The sequence below is a fragment of the Hoplias malabaricus genome, chromosome X2, assembly GCF_029633855.1.
Source record: "Hoplias malabaricus isolate fHopMal1 chromosome X2, fHopMal1.hap1, whole genome shotgun sequence".
NCBI lineage: Eukaryota > Metazoa > Chordata > Actinopteri > Characiformes > Erythrinidae > Hoplias > Hoplias malabaricus.
Genome location: NC_089819.1, coordinates 18,971,937 through 18,988,218, shown reverse-complemented (window position 1 = coordinate 18,988,218; position 16,282 = coordinate 18,971,937). Strand labels below are relative to the sequence as shown.

The 16,282-nt window shown below is 38.7% G+C and overlaps 1 protein-coding gene across 1 annotated transcript in view; it reads left to right on the top strand.

Annotated features, from left to right (window-relative positions):
• Positions 1-16,282, top strand: part of LOC136676674 (adhesion G-protein coupled receptor V1-like) — a 138,626-nt gene that overhangs the window by 109,594 nt on the left and 12,750 nt on the right. The window contains exons 85-86 of the mRNA XM_066653831.1: positions 1,687-1,844; positions 12,653-12,774. Of these exons, the coding sequence (XP_066509928.1) occupies positions 1,687-1,844; positions 12,653-12,774 (280 nt within the window). The remainder of the gene's footprint in view (positions 1-1,686; positions 1,845-12,652; positions 12,775-16,282) is intronic.

The window sequence follows — 16,282 nt, the reverse complement described above, 5'->3', positions numbered from 1 at the left end:
AGCAGGTAAAGACTACCCTTTGTATGAGTAGTGGTGGTCCAGACTTGTGACTTATACTCTGTGTAAACAGAATATAAACTGTGTAAAGCATTTTGTTTACTTGCTCAGTGATTAAAAGCTCACTCAACACCTCCCACCACTCCCTGGGACCATTTATCTGTCCAGTCTGCGTCAGCTAGCTTTGTGTAACCTCTGTCTTTTCTCAGTCTTTTCTCACTCTAACCCTCTCTCCACCCTTTACTCTTAGTAAGCAGGCTACAGTTACAACTCTGCCTCAACAGCTCTCCGTCGCCATGCTGCGGAGCTACTGTTACAGCAAAACGCAGGAAGACACGCCTGCCATGCAGGATATGTGACCTTCAGAGTGTAAAAGAGTAACTTATTTACTTCTCATAGTTTAGGAGTGAAAAACATAAACGTGTAAACCAGTCTGATTCCTCTCATGTTGCACTGGACTTTCCCCTAATAGTGAGACTATTATATGACAACACCCTTTAAAATATATTTCTGAATGTAACACTGTGAACTAGACCGATCAACTTGCAGAGGCATTATATCTTGGGCACTACGGCATAGTTTCTGTTTCTAATAAGGTAGAGGAGTGCTATGGAACCAGACCCCACACCTCCACATGTACATAAACTATTTTGTATGGCAGTAGTTAATAGCGATGTCAAAATGTGGTCAGAAAACGTGTAGCGCCGCTTCTGATGTGTGCAGGTTAGATTAGAGTTAGAACACAGTTAGGTTAGAACACAGTTGGCCTTGCTGTCTGGGTGGGATGACCCTCATCCCAACAATCTCACCCCCACCATCAAATAGCATAAAAGCACAGTGCGGGCCAGTACAAGCATCTGTTTGCTGATGTAGCAGAATGTAGGTTTTCTCCTCCAGTACTTTGAGATTTCCAACTAGCAGCAGTTCGAAAAAATGCAAAGGCTAGCTTCACATGTCTCAAAAGTGGAGATGAAGAAAAAGTACTTAAGTGGGACCTGTACCTTTTACCTCAAATAAAAATAACGCATATATATATATATACTCAGTTTGGCCATCAGCCTATTTTGATTTCTGTACTCGTGCCATGCCTTTCGTGCCTTCATTGTAATATGAGTTTATGATGTATTTGTCCATCTTGTTTAGCCGGCTGTGGACTAGCTGCCCTGTGAACAGAGGGCAAGTCTTGATTATTTGGATGTTCAAGACGTCAAAACAAAAACAGCCTACAAAGTTTTCCCATGGCAAAGGCCTGGAGAAGACTTCCTAGTTGCAAGGTGGTGAAAAACAAGTGTCAACTGGAAGGAATTCCTGAGATAAAATGTGAAAGGGAGTTTGCAAGGCTGAGAGGCATCGGACCTAGTCGGCGAGAGACAGTGAGAGAGTGCTGCAGACACTGAAACTTGGCACCATGTCTGTAACTATGCCAAAATGAACATGAACTCATGCACTGACCTTGCAGGCCAAAATACATTGCGCAGATATATACAGCACCATTTATACACACAAACAAGATCAGGGCAAGGACAGCGAACACCTCTCAGTGCATAGAAATAGCAGTGTTTTGGTGTATATACTGAAGCTGGTCTTATATAATTTTTTTATGCTTTAGTTTTTGTCAAACCCTTATTGCATTTTCAGTACTATTTCCCTCAATTCTTGTTTACTCACCTTTCCTCTCTTTCTCCGCAGATGTTTCATCCCAAACATTTATGCTGCTCTCTGTACGGCTGCCTTTGTTCCTCTTATCTGTCTGGTGGGAGTGCTGGTGGTCTTTGTTCATGCCTACCATGTTACACAGCAATGGAAGGCCTATGACGATATGTACAGAGGCCGCACCAACAGCTCAGGTGTGTATCTGGTTTGAGTGTGTTGATTGTGTGTTTCTATGTACACAGTCCAGCCATAACATGAAACATGAAGGTTTTCACCTTGTTTCTTCATTTACTATCCATTTTATCATCTCCATTAACCATATTTGTGCACTTTGAGACAGCAGTCCACCTGTTTCTCTGGTTGGTGGACTATTCTCAGTCTAACAGTGCTACTGAGGGGTGTAAAAACTCTAGCAGCACTGCTGTGTCTGATCCTCTCTTGCCAGCAGCTCCACACACACCATCACCAATATATCAGTGAGACTGTAGTGCTGATTATGATCCACCAACCAGATCACGCCTGGTCTGTGTAGGTCCTGTGGGGTCCTGATTTTTAAAGAACAAGGTGGAAAGAGTCAAATAATGTATGCAGATAAACAGTCTGTAACTGTAGAAGTTCCTGTATGGAACTTAACAAAAAGAGTGCAAAAAAGGGGGTTAATTTTAATGTAATTGCTGTGTAAATGTGTGTGTTTTTCTGTGAGACATCATATGTTTAGTTTATGACTCTGGGTATTCCCAATGATAAAAGGTTTATAAGGTGAAAGCTGATTGTGGATTCTCTGAAACAAAAACCAAAAGTAAATCCATGATGGTACTTTTCTGGGCAATATTTCTTTACACTGTGTAACTTTAAGAGAAGTTTGCTTTCGGTTTAACTGCCAGGAAGTCCCTCTCTATCTCTCAGCTCTTGTATATGGAGAGGCAGAGAGATAAAGTGCTCAGTCAACATCAATGACAAGCTCATTTTCCCACTTTTTAATAAGAGTTTTTCCAGTCCCTCCATGTATAAGCACGAAGCTGCAGGAATGTCAGTTTCAACTGTTATGAAGCCGTATCCTCCTATTCAACCTGCAACAGACATTTTCATTTATATAGCAACTTCCAATGCACCACAGTACATTGTGTGCATGTCTCTGTCTCTGTGTGTGTGGTCAGAGGTTCTCCCAGGTTCTGTGCTAATTTCCACTCTGTTCTACAAAGGCTAATCCTTAACCATGCAGTTATTTTAACAGTGGTCAGAGTACAGCCCACCCAGCTACAGATCAGTCCCCACTTCATACTTACACACACAAACACACACATTTGCTTTGGCTTATAGTTTGCCTAAAACAATAGTCTGGCAAAAAGTGTCTAGTGTAAATAATTTTCCCTTTCTCCAATCAGCCAGAACTTGGTTGGTGTCTGTCGCTATGAGGCTGATGAAGCTAACAATTTATTGAGTTAAATAAACATTGAACGTTTTTTGAAGCTGTCCATCAGATTTCATTTATATAAAAAAAATTCAGGCACAAATGTGGAATAATTGGACATTTATAGTCGATTCCTGTGAGAGAATTAATCAGTTTCTCGTGAGAAATTATTTGTATCGTATATATTTTACATTTATAACTTTTGATGGACGTTCTTATTCAGAGCAACATACAATTTCGACCTTGTTACAGGTGCAGGGAAAAAAAGCATTAGGAATCTTGCCCAAGGAGCCCTCCCAAGGACTGCTGTGTGAACTACTGTATTATGGTGTGCTTACATTGGCACTGCACACTGCAGCAATCGCATTTCAAGCTATATCCTATGTCATGCTTTTGTTATTGACAATGAGAGCTAATACACAGACAGAAGTAGATGACTTTGCATGTATGAAGAGCACATAGTGGACTCAACCCTCACATCCACTCCCAGTGAGGGAGGACCGCTGACTCTGCAGGACACTCAAATGGACTGAGGTAGCCAAGCTCGTGGTCAGCGTGCCTCCCTGTGCCTCTGCTTTCATCTGGCTTTCAAACTGATGTTAGCTTCAGCCAGGACTGCTTACTGTGCCCATGTTCTATTGAAAGCTGTTGAAAGAGCAACGCATGGTATTTAAAAAAACAGAAAGGAAAAACAAGAATGACTGTGGACAGCTTTGCCCTTGAGTGGTGCTGATAGTCCACAATGTCATTTATTTTTTTTTTTCCTTTCAGAAGATCTTTTGTGAAACTAAAATATCAATGTATATCACCCCTGGGAAAGGTCCTCTCCTTGATGTTAATGTGAAAAGAATTATTATAAGAGCCCTAAAGGTTTACACCTTTCTAAAGGTGTAATTTCCTTGTGAGTAGTGCAGTATTTTCACAGTCTGCTGTGTGTTTCCAGGAAGGACTCTAGGCGAGCAGCTAATCCCGTCCTCTGATCGGGCTGTTTGTTTATGTGCTGGCCTGTTGCTGCACTGGCTGTGGTAGTAGAGAAGGTTATCAGTCTGTTCGTTTGAGCCTAAACCACACAAAGGAGCCTTTTTGTGCATGTGTTTTTTGACAGTGAAAATATGATCACATGAAGTGTTGCAAACCTCTCATCGCTCTACACTGTACTAGCTGTATGATAGAGGACATACTGGTGAACTATTAGCAAATACATTGTTTTGTCATATCATCATTGTCCAAAGAAAAACACGTCTCCATTTTTAATTTACTGTATCATTTGAGAAGGTTTTTCCTTCCCGTATTATGTCACTCTATCAGAGATGCATGTTTCTTTGGACAGCAACAATATATTATTTGCATTTTTGTTTTCCTTACTACAAAAGTATGGCTTTTTTGTGGCTGTTTTTTTTTAATGGCACTGAAATATCTGGCTTCTTAAAGTCAGATATAAGTCATCATTTCCCACCTATGGAGCAGGAATAGAGTAATGTCCTCATCTCATTTCATGCTTTTCAACATTTGGAGGTTTATTTGTTGTCTAAAACCCTCCAGATGCTTTTTGTCTGTCGTGACTAGAGAGGGAGAGAGAGAGCTTAGCATTCCGAACCAAAACTCTTTGGAGAGATGATAAATGGTAAAGAAATAGCCTCCTTTTATAAAAACAAGTTTATGGCTAAATTGGAGCAGCCTGGTGGCCAATCTTCATTAATTGCACATTGCACCAGTAAGACCATGTGCATCCAATGGTTCAAACATTGTATCCTGAAGGCGGGTGGTGCCGTGTATCAGGACGACAATGCACCAATACACACAGTAAGACTGGTGAAAGATTGGTTTGATGAACATGAAAGTGAAGTTGAACATCTCCCATGGCCTGCACAGTCACCAGATCTAAATATTATTGAGCCACTTTGGGGTGTTTTGGAGGAGTGAGTCAGGAAACGTTTTCCTCCACCAGCATCACGTAGAGACCTGGCCACTATCCTGCAAGAAGAATGGCTTCAAGTCCCTCTGACCACTGTGCAGGACTTCTGTATGTCATTCCCAAGACGAATTGACGCTGTATTGGCCGCAAAAGGAGGCCCTACACCATACTAATAAATTATTGTGGTTTCAGTTTCATTGGCCAACCCCTGTATTTAATATATATATATATATATATATATATTGTGATGTCACAGAACCCAGTATATTTACATATATTCTTCGTTTCTTCCTGCGGCAGATACGTCCTTCCCATTTACATAGTGAAAATTAATAAGGAATGTTTCCCACTTTGTTCCCTAGCCAGTCTCTGCATTTTGTTTGAACTGCCGATCACAAACGGCAAAATTGACAGTTTTACACGCTTACAAAAGATATTATACTACTGTTACGTTACATTACATTAGATTGAAGTCTTATCCAAAGTGACTTAAAGTGCACAGCTTTCTACTCAGAAAGTATCCTTAGCTAGTTTATATAGGCTAGAATCCAAAAGATACCTCAAGTTTAGATGCTGCCAAATACAAAGTTAGTATGGATACCTAGGTACACAATGCTCACATAATACACTTTAATAAATGGCAAATAAAGTAAGGTAAAGCCTTTTCTAAATGCAAGAGAAGTACACTTGAAAGAGGTGGGTTTTCTAATAGCTATCCAGGTGGTCTAGCATTGCACTGAGTGATGGTGAGAGGGAGGACCATCTAAAGATAAGGAGACCAGTTGTGCGCAAGCTTGAATGGCTGAGGTATGACAGTGCACTGAACTTGAGAGCTCCTGTTCTTGCACCACTCAGGATCTGGGATATTAATTGTGATATCAGGGTCAAGGCAAGCAGGTGTCTTTTTTTAGTTTGTCTGGGGCACTGGGATGGGTCACTGCTCTTCATATGCTTCACTGAATACATGTAGGTTCAAGATGTCTTTATGAAATCTTCTTCTGTGCAGTCTGCACATTTCTGCTCATGCAATACACATTCTTTCTGGTGCAAAGTCTAGGTTTCTGATACTGCATACAAGGTTGATGAAATCAAGTACAGGGCATGCATATTTTATGGTCTTGCAGTAAAAAGATCAAGACTTCAGCTGATAAACACACATGTACTTTAAGGCCTTGTCAGCCACTACCTGCATTCTATCTGCGATCTAGGTACTGACGTCAGATCAGATCAGATAGCTCATTGGGGTTTCACGTTTTAACAAGCCGTTACAACCTCTAAACATTCCCTCAGACAGACCGACCTGCACCAGGAAGAAAATCTCATATGTCTTTTTACAAATACCTGTGCAAGAGAGAGAAGCAATGAAGGTGCTTAAACATGCAAAGCCAAATGATTCATGTTGTATTTTCCTGACACTTTGGACTTGCTGTGATGTGATTTTTTTATTTTATTTTTTTCTCTCATTTTTTTCTTTCTATGAAAAATACTAAGAGGGAGAAGCTTGCAGCAGTTGTTTCTATGGTGACGTGGCAGAAAACTCAATACTTTGGCGAGTCCAATTAGTCAAGTTTTTTTTTAATCAGTCTCACCTGATGTTCACACATTTACAAGGCTGTTTTCTAGGCTTCAAAGTTCAGAAACAGTTTTAGTTCAAGCTTTGTTTTAACTTTTACACAAACTGACTTGGAGTTAGTAAATGTAAAAAAAAGGGGACATATAAAAAAAATACAACATTCCTAAATGTTTAAAGACTCACTTAAATAGCTGGTAACATGAAAAATGTGAGATAAATTAGAAGGGAATCATATTTAGAAACATTTTCTCTAACTTCAGACATTTGTTTCTTACTTCATCTGATTAGACAAGGGTCTTCTGAACATAAGACAGTATCTAAAGGCAGTTTATTCACAATTTAACGACACAAAATGTCTTGGCTCTATGTGACACAATGTCTTGGCTCTACAAGATGTTCAGATTTCTGCAAGTATTTGTCCATTCTTAGGACTGACCTCCACGATTTAACAGTGCAGCCATTTGTTCTTCTGGTCTGGCAATGGAAGTGACATTTTAATTGCATTAGACACATTTAAACCCAAAACCCTAGGTTGCTATATTTTAAGTGTTGTCTGTTCTTGCGTGCTTACCAAGACCATCTGTTATATATTACTGTCTCTTTGTGTCTTTACAACCCCAGTAAAGTGTTTGCATCAGACACACACTACTATCGTTATATAATGCTATATCAGTGTCATTAGTGGCTATCGGTGTATGGCAGTATACTTATGATAAAAAATGGAAAGTCAACATTGGAAACCTCACTGACCGTTTCAATAGAGAACATTTATATAATGTACTACAGGTTCTCTTGGTTCAAACATTGGTGTTTACAACATCTAGCAGTAGGCAATAAAAAGTAGAAGAGCAATATGGACTGAAGTATTCAAAAATAATCTAGAGAAGAACGGAAAAACAAATATTCCCTGAAAACTTCATTGGGACAAAATGCCTTCTGGTGCTTTTTAGAGCACTTTATGGTCTTTTTCTACCGTGCACATTTTCCAGAACAAAACCTTTTTCTCTGGCACATCACAGGAACATCATGAACTACTGATCCTGGGCCTGCTGGAGGAGTTGACTTTTGCACGACCCCTTTTTTTTTTTTTTTTGTTGTTGTTGTCGTTGTTGTGCTTAGTGCTATAGCCGTGCACTATTCGTTTTCCCCAGAGACAGCAGGGCCTCGGAGGACGTGGTGTATGGAACGTCTGGGGTCAGAAATCTGGCAAGCAGCCAAAGACAGTCTACACACTCCAAGCCTACAACGAAATGTGGGATGTCCAAATGTCTCTCTCACTCACACACACAAAAACAGAGATCAAGAGTTCAGCGCAGGACAAGAAGAACCTGCTTCCAATATAAACCTTATTTTGGATGTTTTTCCAAACTTGCGAAATCTACTGTTGTGTTGTTTCACTTACCAGCAATGCTCCATTCTTCCCGTTATTCATTCATTTCAAGTTTATGCCAGGGACGCACTTCACTTCTCCCTTTGTTGTCTTCTACCATGCCGTCTATTTCCCATAACACTGGACCAGGCGGCCAGGCGGATGTTAGCTCAGCAGGGCTAAGACAAAGCAAGGCCTTTCTGAACCCCATGGCTGGCTGCTGGGACAGCTGCTTTGGCATATTAAACAGAAGCCACAGCGCTGGTTCACATTACAGCTGTTGTTTTTGTCGGCAAAAGACCCACTGTGCTTATCTTCCCATGCTGAGGGGTCTTATTCGTCCCAATAAACAATGGACATTTTCTACAGCTGACCTTTCACCAGGGATAAACACACCCAAACACTCATGGTACCTTTGGGTAAGCCCCTGTTGCAAACGTGGGATTTGGAATCTTAGGGGCCATAATGCAAAAACCATTAAGGAGCCTTCTTTACTTCAACAAATATTAAAGCAAACGTTTGTTTATTTACTCCTGCAGTGTTTCTGAGTAATACAGCTCCTCATTATTTATGGCATACAATTTAAGAAGGAATCAATATTTTATTACCTTTCTCCACAGCCATCACTCACTTGCATGTACAAGAGACAGGACATTGTGTTATCTCTTTCTAGTCTTTAGTACTTTTCTAGGCTCTCTCTAGTATCTGACAACTTGTTTCATGGCTATTTTTTTAAATCAAGCACTACCCTTTCAGATAAAACTACAGCACATTAAATTATATACAAAACGTTTTATATTTTAGCCCCAGGTTGGCGAGCATACCAGTATATTAAGTGGTTTTGTCTTGTTTTTCTTCAGGTCTGATACGTGTTTCTGTATATTTACCCAAGTACACACGCATTCCTCTCCCACCTATGGAACTCCATGCTTCTTTATTGAAGTTATGCCCCACACATTCACTAAATAAATCTCTGCAGTATTAAAGGATCTTTACTTTACACAGAGAGAGAGAGAGAGAGACTCCTCAGGTTTTGGGAACACCCTACTTCTGTGGAGGCCAGGCCAGGCCAAGACCACAGAGAGGAATGTGCTTACAACGATGGAAAGCAAGGTCTGGCAAAAAAGGAGAGAGAGAGAGTACTGTAAGTGCTGATGAGAGGGAGATCAGGAGCGATAGATGGAGAGGAGAAGTAGGCTTTGTTGTATTTTTTGGAACTCCAAAAAGAACATTTTAGAGGAGGAGAAAAAATATTTTTGTACTTCATTTTACGTTAAACATTGTGTTCAATAAATCGTGCTAATGATTTTATTCCAAAAATAATTACATTCATATTAATTCTGTGTAATGTTTGCTCAATATAAAAGACAGATAAATATTTCTAATAGCTTTTAAAAATCCATTATTCCTGTTAAGGGTAAACGCACATATTTATTTTTTCTATCTAAATATTGAAAGATGTATTCTGAATGGTGCCAACTCAGTGACAGGTGTATGATATGGTTCAACAATGAGAAGCTTCCCAAATACATGCTAAATAGTTCCAACTGATCCATTACTCTAAGCCTCTGAATGAGCTTGGAAAAGGACAAATGTTGAAGGACAAGGAGATATGAGGCAGCAAGAGGGAGAGAGAGAGAGAAGCGTCAGAGGAATGGAAGTAACACCTCAGTGAAAGCCCAGGGGTCAGCGCTGGCCCTGTGCCCTGTGTTCTCTGACTGGCAAGGAATGTGTGGCCTACTTTCCACGTCCTTCATAACATTTACAGCGTCTGGCCTGCATTAGCGTCAGAGACATTGACCTGCCATTCAGGGCTCATGAGTCAGTGTGTCTTTGGAGTCAACATGTACCTTGCGGGCTGTGTCATGATCAAAGGTTCCAAATTTCTGCCAGCCAAAGCTAACAGATGTTAATGCTAATGCATTAGCTCCAATGAGGATGCTTTGAGACGAGGCTGTTACAGAAGCATGGGGCACAGTGTTCTTGAAAATAGACATAAGTGGTCCCTAATGGAAACGTGTTATGGGAAATGTCACATTCCCTTCACTCCAGATGAAAGTGATTACTAATCGTGGTTGGCTTTTTTTTATTTTTATTTATTTATTTTTTTGGGGAGCATGTGTGTACATTAATAATTGAACTGGGAGGAAGTTCCAATTGCACTGCATGTTTGGCTTTGTTAAATTTGATTATGAGACAAATGATGAAACAAGGCACCAGGTGTACATCTGATTGGTGTTGATAATATGGGATGTAGTGTGTGTACCCAGTGAAATGTTGATCTCGCACAAATGATGAGCTTTACTCTTTTGAGCTCTCCCTTTTTTCAGAGCAGTTGAGTGTATTGTAATGGGGGAAAATGCTCACTCTTATTCTCACAGACTCTAACATCACTAAGTTTCTACATCTGGATGCTGTCTTTAAAGGAAAGTGTCTTACAGGACCGGACGTGATCTCAAAATGAGAAAGAACCTTTAGGAACCACTTGTTCTGGACAGCAGCAAAATCCACTGCCAACAATGATGCTCAGAACTCACTAAGAGCCCATGGCCTCTTAATGTCCTTTGCACACATGTAAAACCTTCATAATGCAAGTTTTGATGGACAATTTTCTGTCATGAGAACTTTATTATCATATTCAAGTGTTGACAACAGCTCAGAAAATGTTAACAAGCAAACAACTCCCACCTTTTTTAAGCTCAGTCCTTATGAGGTGCTATGTTGTGTATGACTTAAATTGGAAGTGGGGATTCGGAGCTGGCAATTGGGTCATTTTCAGACATTGGACATGCCTCCATGAAGGTGAGTGTTGCTTGCAACACATTAGTCATCTACAATTAGTGATATGAGCCATACTTCAGTGATGTATTTATCTTCTCAATACAGAAGACATCACGGTCAGTGTTGTAGATTTCATCAAACTACTTTGGCTTTACATTAACTGACCTAAGACGTGTTATTTAGCTGTAAAAGTCTAGGCCAGAGCACACCATCCTTGATGTTTGATGTTTCCCTCAAAAGAATCTATTGAAATGCAAAGCAAAGTACATTTACGGTGTTTTCATATCGTCTCTAATGCAGTGTGGAAACCAGTCCAATTCAAATAAGGAGCTGAGTGGATTTTGAGGACAATGTTCAACAGCTCTGTAATTGTTAAGGGGGTTTGAGTGCTTGGGGTGTTTTTTGTTGTTTTTGTTTTTAATGAATGGATAGATGTGATCGATGACTCAGTGTGTCCCTGGCTCTGTTGTAGTGCTTTTTCATTCCCTCATTAAATGAGCAAATAAAATTCAGCATTCACAATAGGTCGGGAAAGTGAGAGTGTGCAGATAAGGCCTGATCTGATTAAACTCGGTCCCAACCGGTCTACTTGACTGTTCTTAATCAACATTATCACATCTGTCTTCGGGTGCACTTTGACTGTAGGGTAATATATGTGCAATATACAGTTATTGCTGATTGGAGAATTCATGTGCAATGTTAACGTAGCTAAAGGTGTCAATATTATGTGTTATTGTCAGAAAAACAGTATGATGGTTTATAATTATGGATTCGTGAAATGAAGAATGATATACAATGTCTGTATGTGTAGAATGTCTAGAAGTTTATCTTACTACTGTAGTCATCTGGTCTCAATTTATGGTTTTTAGTTGCATAATGAGGAGGTTTAAGATAAAATACATAATGTAAAATAGAGTTCAAATCCACCAGTGTCTTGTCTTTTTTTGTAGTTTTGGGATGGAAAAGTACTAATGTAGGCCATATTTCCCGATTAATTTCATTTCCAATTTTGTTACTCTAAAGAGTGTCAGAATAAAAAAAAAAGAAACTTAGAAACCTCATCTGATGAATATAGTATAGTATTTTTTGTGCTTAGTAATACCACCATTTGCCTTTGTTACAGCGCTCTCATTCTGAGAGATTTGGTTTCAATAAGAAGAGATAAAAGCAGTCTAAAATTCTAAAGTTAAGTCTTAAAAGTTGATTGCATTTCCCTTTCTAATAGTCTACACTTTCTTTTAATTATTTAAAGCTGAACATCTTGTCAGACCTACAGTGATGATCTGTCTACTCCGAAAATGTATAATAAATAATCGTGTCTTTCTCAATACTGGGAATATGAAGAATGGGAGCTTTACTCATAATCTTGAAACAATTTTGCTCAAACTTTCATTCACAAAGACCAATTTGAGACTTTGTGTTCATTTATTTTCTGAGAATGTCAGCACTGTTCAATTGATTGTCTGCATGAAGTAGACTCTTGGCTTGAGTGCTCTGGCCTTGTTCTAGCCCGGAGCAGGGGCTTCTAATTAAGAGTCTGTTAATGAATCCACTTTTGTTGCCAGCCAATTGGGCTTTGGCCCTATGTCACTGAACGTGCCCACTTTTTCTCCATGCCAGAGCAGGGCCTGTAAAAGAAGTTCTCCGTGTGTGTGTGTGGAGTGTTCTCCAAACTGTGGAAAAATTGATGCACCAGGAGTAATGCCAGCCCAGCTTGCCCCACATTTGGAAAGAACACCCATGCTAACTTGACTGGCTTTTTGTAGGACATGGGAAGCACTGACATCTTTACTGGGGATTACTGGAGCTTGAAAAGCACAGTCAGCATAACGTAGTGTCATTCAGGACAAATGGAAGCAGCTAACAATAAAAGAAACATAATTAATTTTCAGGCTGAAAAACACGCTTTCTTTTGTGCACCTCATTAACATTATGTTGTCTTTTGTTCTCCAGAGATTCCAATGGTGTTGTATCTGTTTGCCCTGGTGTCACTGGTGTGTCTCTGGGCTGGCCTGCACATGGCATATAGATATCTATGGATGCTCATCCTTCTTGTCATTTTCAACATCTTCTTGGTAAGAACTCACTACACTTCATTATCTGTAGCATATTCTCACATTTTCTCCAGCAATCATTAGCCCAGTGAAGTTCACTGTATATTCATTTCATGTCATGATAAATAGACTACTGAAAGATTATTTCCAGAACTCATTTTTGTTTACAAACTAAAAAAGGGCATAAAAATTCCTCATAAACATTCTTATGGTGATGCAGGCTTGTTGTGATTACTGCCTAACACCTTTTATGATAATCTCTGGAACAGAGATTATAAACAACAGTGAATCACGATGGTTATTGCAGGTTTAGACCATGCCTCGTCCTTTATTATTGTTAACATTGATGTTTGTTATAATCTTTTATAATCTTTATGTTTGTGTTATTATTTTGATGATTTTCAATAAGTGTAGTAAAGTTCTAGTTCATGAGCAGCTCATGGTTTGAAGTAAGAGATGTTATCACTTTTGTGTCTGCTCTCTAAGCACTTTTATCTTATCTGTAGATTCCCTTGTGGTAATAAATTCTATCCCCATGTCCAGCACTGAGTGATTAAAAAGGTTTATCTCTCGCTCCTCAGAGTGTATGAGCAGATTTGGGAAATTGGTAATAACACGGAGTGCTTAAAATGAAATACTAATTAACATGTTAAAACTGCGGTTTTGAGGTGAGAATGCTGAATGCAGTTCACTTATATACTTTTTTTGAAATTGTTAGTTTCTATGACAGCTGATTTCTTAATGACATCAGTGTCATTTCACTAATGTGCCTCTACAGTGTAAACACATTTAACACCTAAGAAGCCAAATTAGATTCTGGCATCTTATGGTCTATCGATTTTCTTGTGCACTCTTGCATAATATTGATCCCTTAAGCCACTGCATGCACACTTGCGCTTCCCCCTAGGTGAGCTGTCTCATAATCCTTTTGATGTCTACATAAAAAGAGAAAGTTTAAACATTGGCTTTGAGAGTCTGCATCTTCAAGTGAGTGTCATAAGAAGAAAGAAAGATAAGAGAAAGACTTCCAGCAATGAACTGAAAAGTAATATTAGTTTCTCTTTAGTATGTAGTGTAATTTTCACTAAAAGTTTCTAAGTACTGTTAAATAAAAAGATTCTTACTGGCCCAAACTGCACTAACAAAAGTCTTGTTCATCTTTTGCACAGTGATAAAAAAAACAATGGTAGAACATATAAATCAGTGATTCTTCACATAGTTATGTTCCACTCTGGACAAGATGGCCATGCTCTCTCCATACCTCCTCTCTCAGCAGGTTTAAACAATTTAAAGGGGCTAAAGTTCTAATTCACAGGAAAAAGTCATTAGATGTTTGTTCAGTTACAATTATGCTCTTAAATGTATTTCATAAATATATAATTTTACTTCATGTTAGAGACAAAATGCAGGAGCAAAGATGTTTTCATTCGAAATCGCTTTCCTGTTTTTTCCATTCTGCCTTTACCAAGTGTAAATCTACTGCTGTTACTAAAAGATTTGTTTTCAAAAGAGGTGCGTCATTCAAGAGATTTTAAAGACTTTCCCTCATTTCCCATGTATTCTGTTTCCTGTGTTATCTCCTATCTTTCACCTCCTCTTAAAGCTGTAATAGAACATAGTTGCCATAAGGAATAAGGAAACTGCAGACTAGTTCTATCGATCAGCTGCAAACAAAAACACTTAACCTTCCCCTTAGGTGAGCTTTCCTATAATCCTTTTAATGTCTACATAAAACGAGAAGGTCTGTTTAAATATTGGCTGAGACTCTGCATCTTCAAATGAGTTTCGAAGGAAGAAGACAATAAGATGACCATTCTTTCAGCAATGAGTTTCTCTTTAGTCTGTAGTGCATAATTGGATCATGGAAAAATGCTTGAACATTTCACTACGGATAGTTCAATGCTAATATAAGTTTGGATGTCCCTGGTCAAATTACATGTTTGTTTTAATGTTTTGTAAGTGGAAAGAAGTTAACATATCATCTATAACTCATCCTCCAGATATTTGTGCACAATGTATAAACTATAGAATATGCCACAACATCTGCAGAGTAATCAAATTCCGTTTTAGCTAATCCCAACATGTTAAAATCAGCTGTAAGAATGAGTTTGCTCGGTTCAGTGTGCACACAATGTATTTGCATGTGATTTGTGATTCTTAAAGCAAAGGAAGCAGATGTCTTTATCTGGCCGTGTAAGCACGTGTTTGCATGTGTGAAAGCTTTGGCTATGGCATTGACGTAGTTTGCATTGCTGTTTAATTTATTTTGCCTCACTACATAAAAGTGTCACCTTGGTCTGAGGTGACAGAACTGTGTGAAGTGTGTCACGCACCTGTGTGCTGATCTGTAGCATCTTCATGTCAAATAGATTCTCCAATTCTCTGTCTTCCTCTGAGTTACATTTTCCAAAGGCCTAAGGTATTACCGCTTAGAAAGGCTGACCTGAAATGGTCTGAGGACAAATGCCAAACTTTTGGGTACCATTTTAGAATATGACTACACTTAAAATTCATAAATGGTTGACAATCTGTTTATTTAATGGCAATTAATTAGGTTGTAAATGCATCAAAACCATTAATAATCATTTATAACACAAAAACAGAAAGTGCAACCATGACCTGTGAAATCTATTTACACTGTTAGATTTCTGGATACGTACCTTACATTATCTTCTGTGGTGAAACATAGCATATGAAATGACTAAGTTCGTATTCTAAAGTCTCAACTAACCCTTTACTTATACATTTTCAGTAAGTTCTGACACTGTCACTATTAGACGAAAAAGAGGTCACCATTTTCCTGTTTTATCTTTATTTAAATGTTTATTAATGACTTTTAAGGAGTTTACAACCTAATTAATAGACATTTAACAGATTTTTAAGCCATTTATAAACCTTAATTAGTGTTGTCTTATTTTAACGTGGTACCAACTTTTGCATATGACCATACCTTTTAAAAAAAAATCTAAAACATGAAAAGGATTTTACTGATCCAAGCTACACTTTAACAATAAAAGATGATTTGTGCATCTTTTAGACAGTAATCGAAAGCATAAAGCAGTGATTCTTAACATTGATATGTTCCACTGTGGACAAGGTGGCTATGCACTTTCCATACCTCCCCTTTCAGCAGGTTTAATCAACTTAAAGGGGCTAAGGCCAGGACAATTCTCAGGACAATGACTTTGTGTGATGAGTTACAATTATGCACTTAAATGTTTTCCTTTTTTTTTTTTCGTTTTGCCTTTACCAAGTGTAGATTTACTACTGATACTGAACAGCTTTTATTATAAGAGGTGCGTCATTCAAGAGACATGAAATGCATTTCCTGATTTCCCATGTATTCTGTTTCTTGTGTTATCTTCTATAACCGACCTCCAGTTAAGCTGTAATAGAACATGGTCTGAGCTGCAATAAGGAAACTGCAGGCTAGCTCTGTTGATCAGCTGCAAACAAAAACACGGTTTTCTATCTCTGGGTGTAGTGTTTGATCTAGTTCAGGTCACTAATTGTATCTGCACTAACAAGG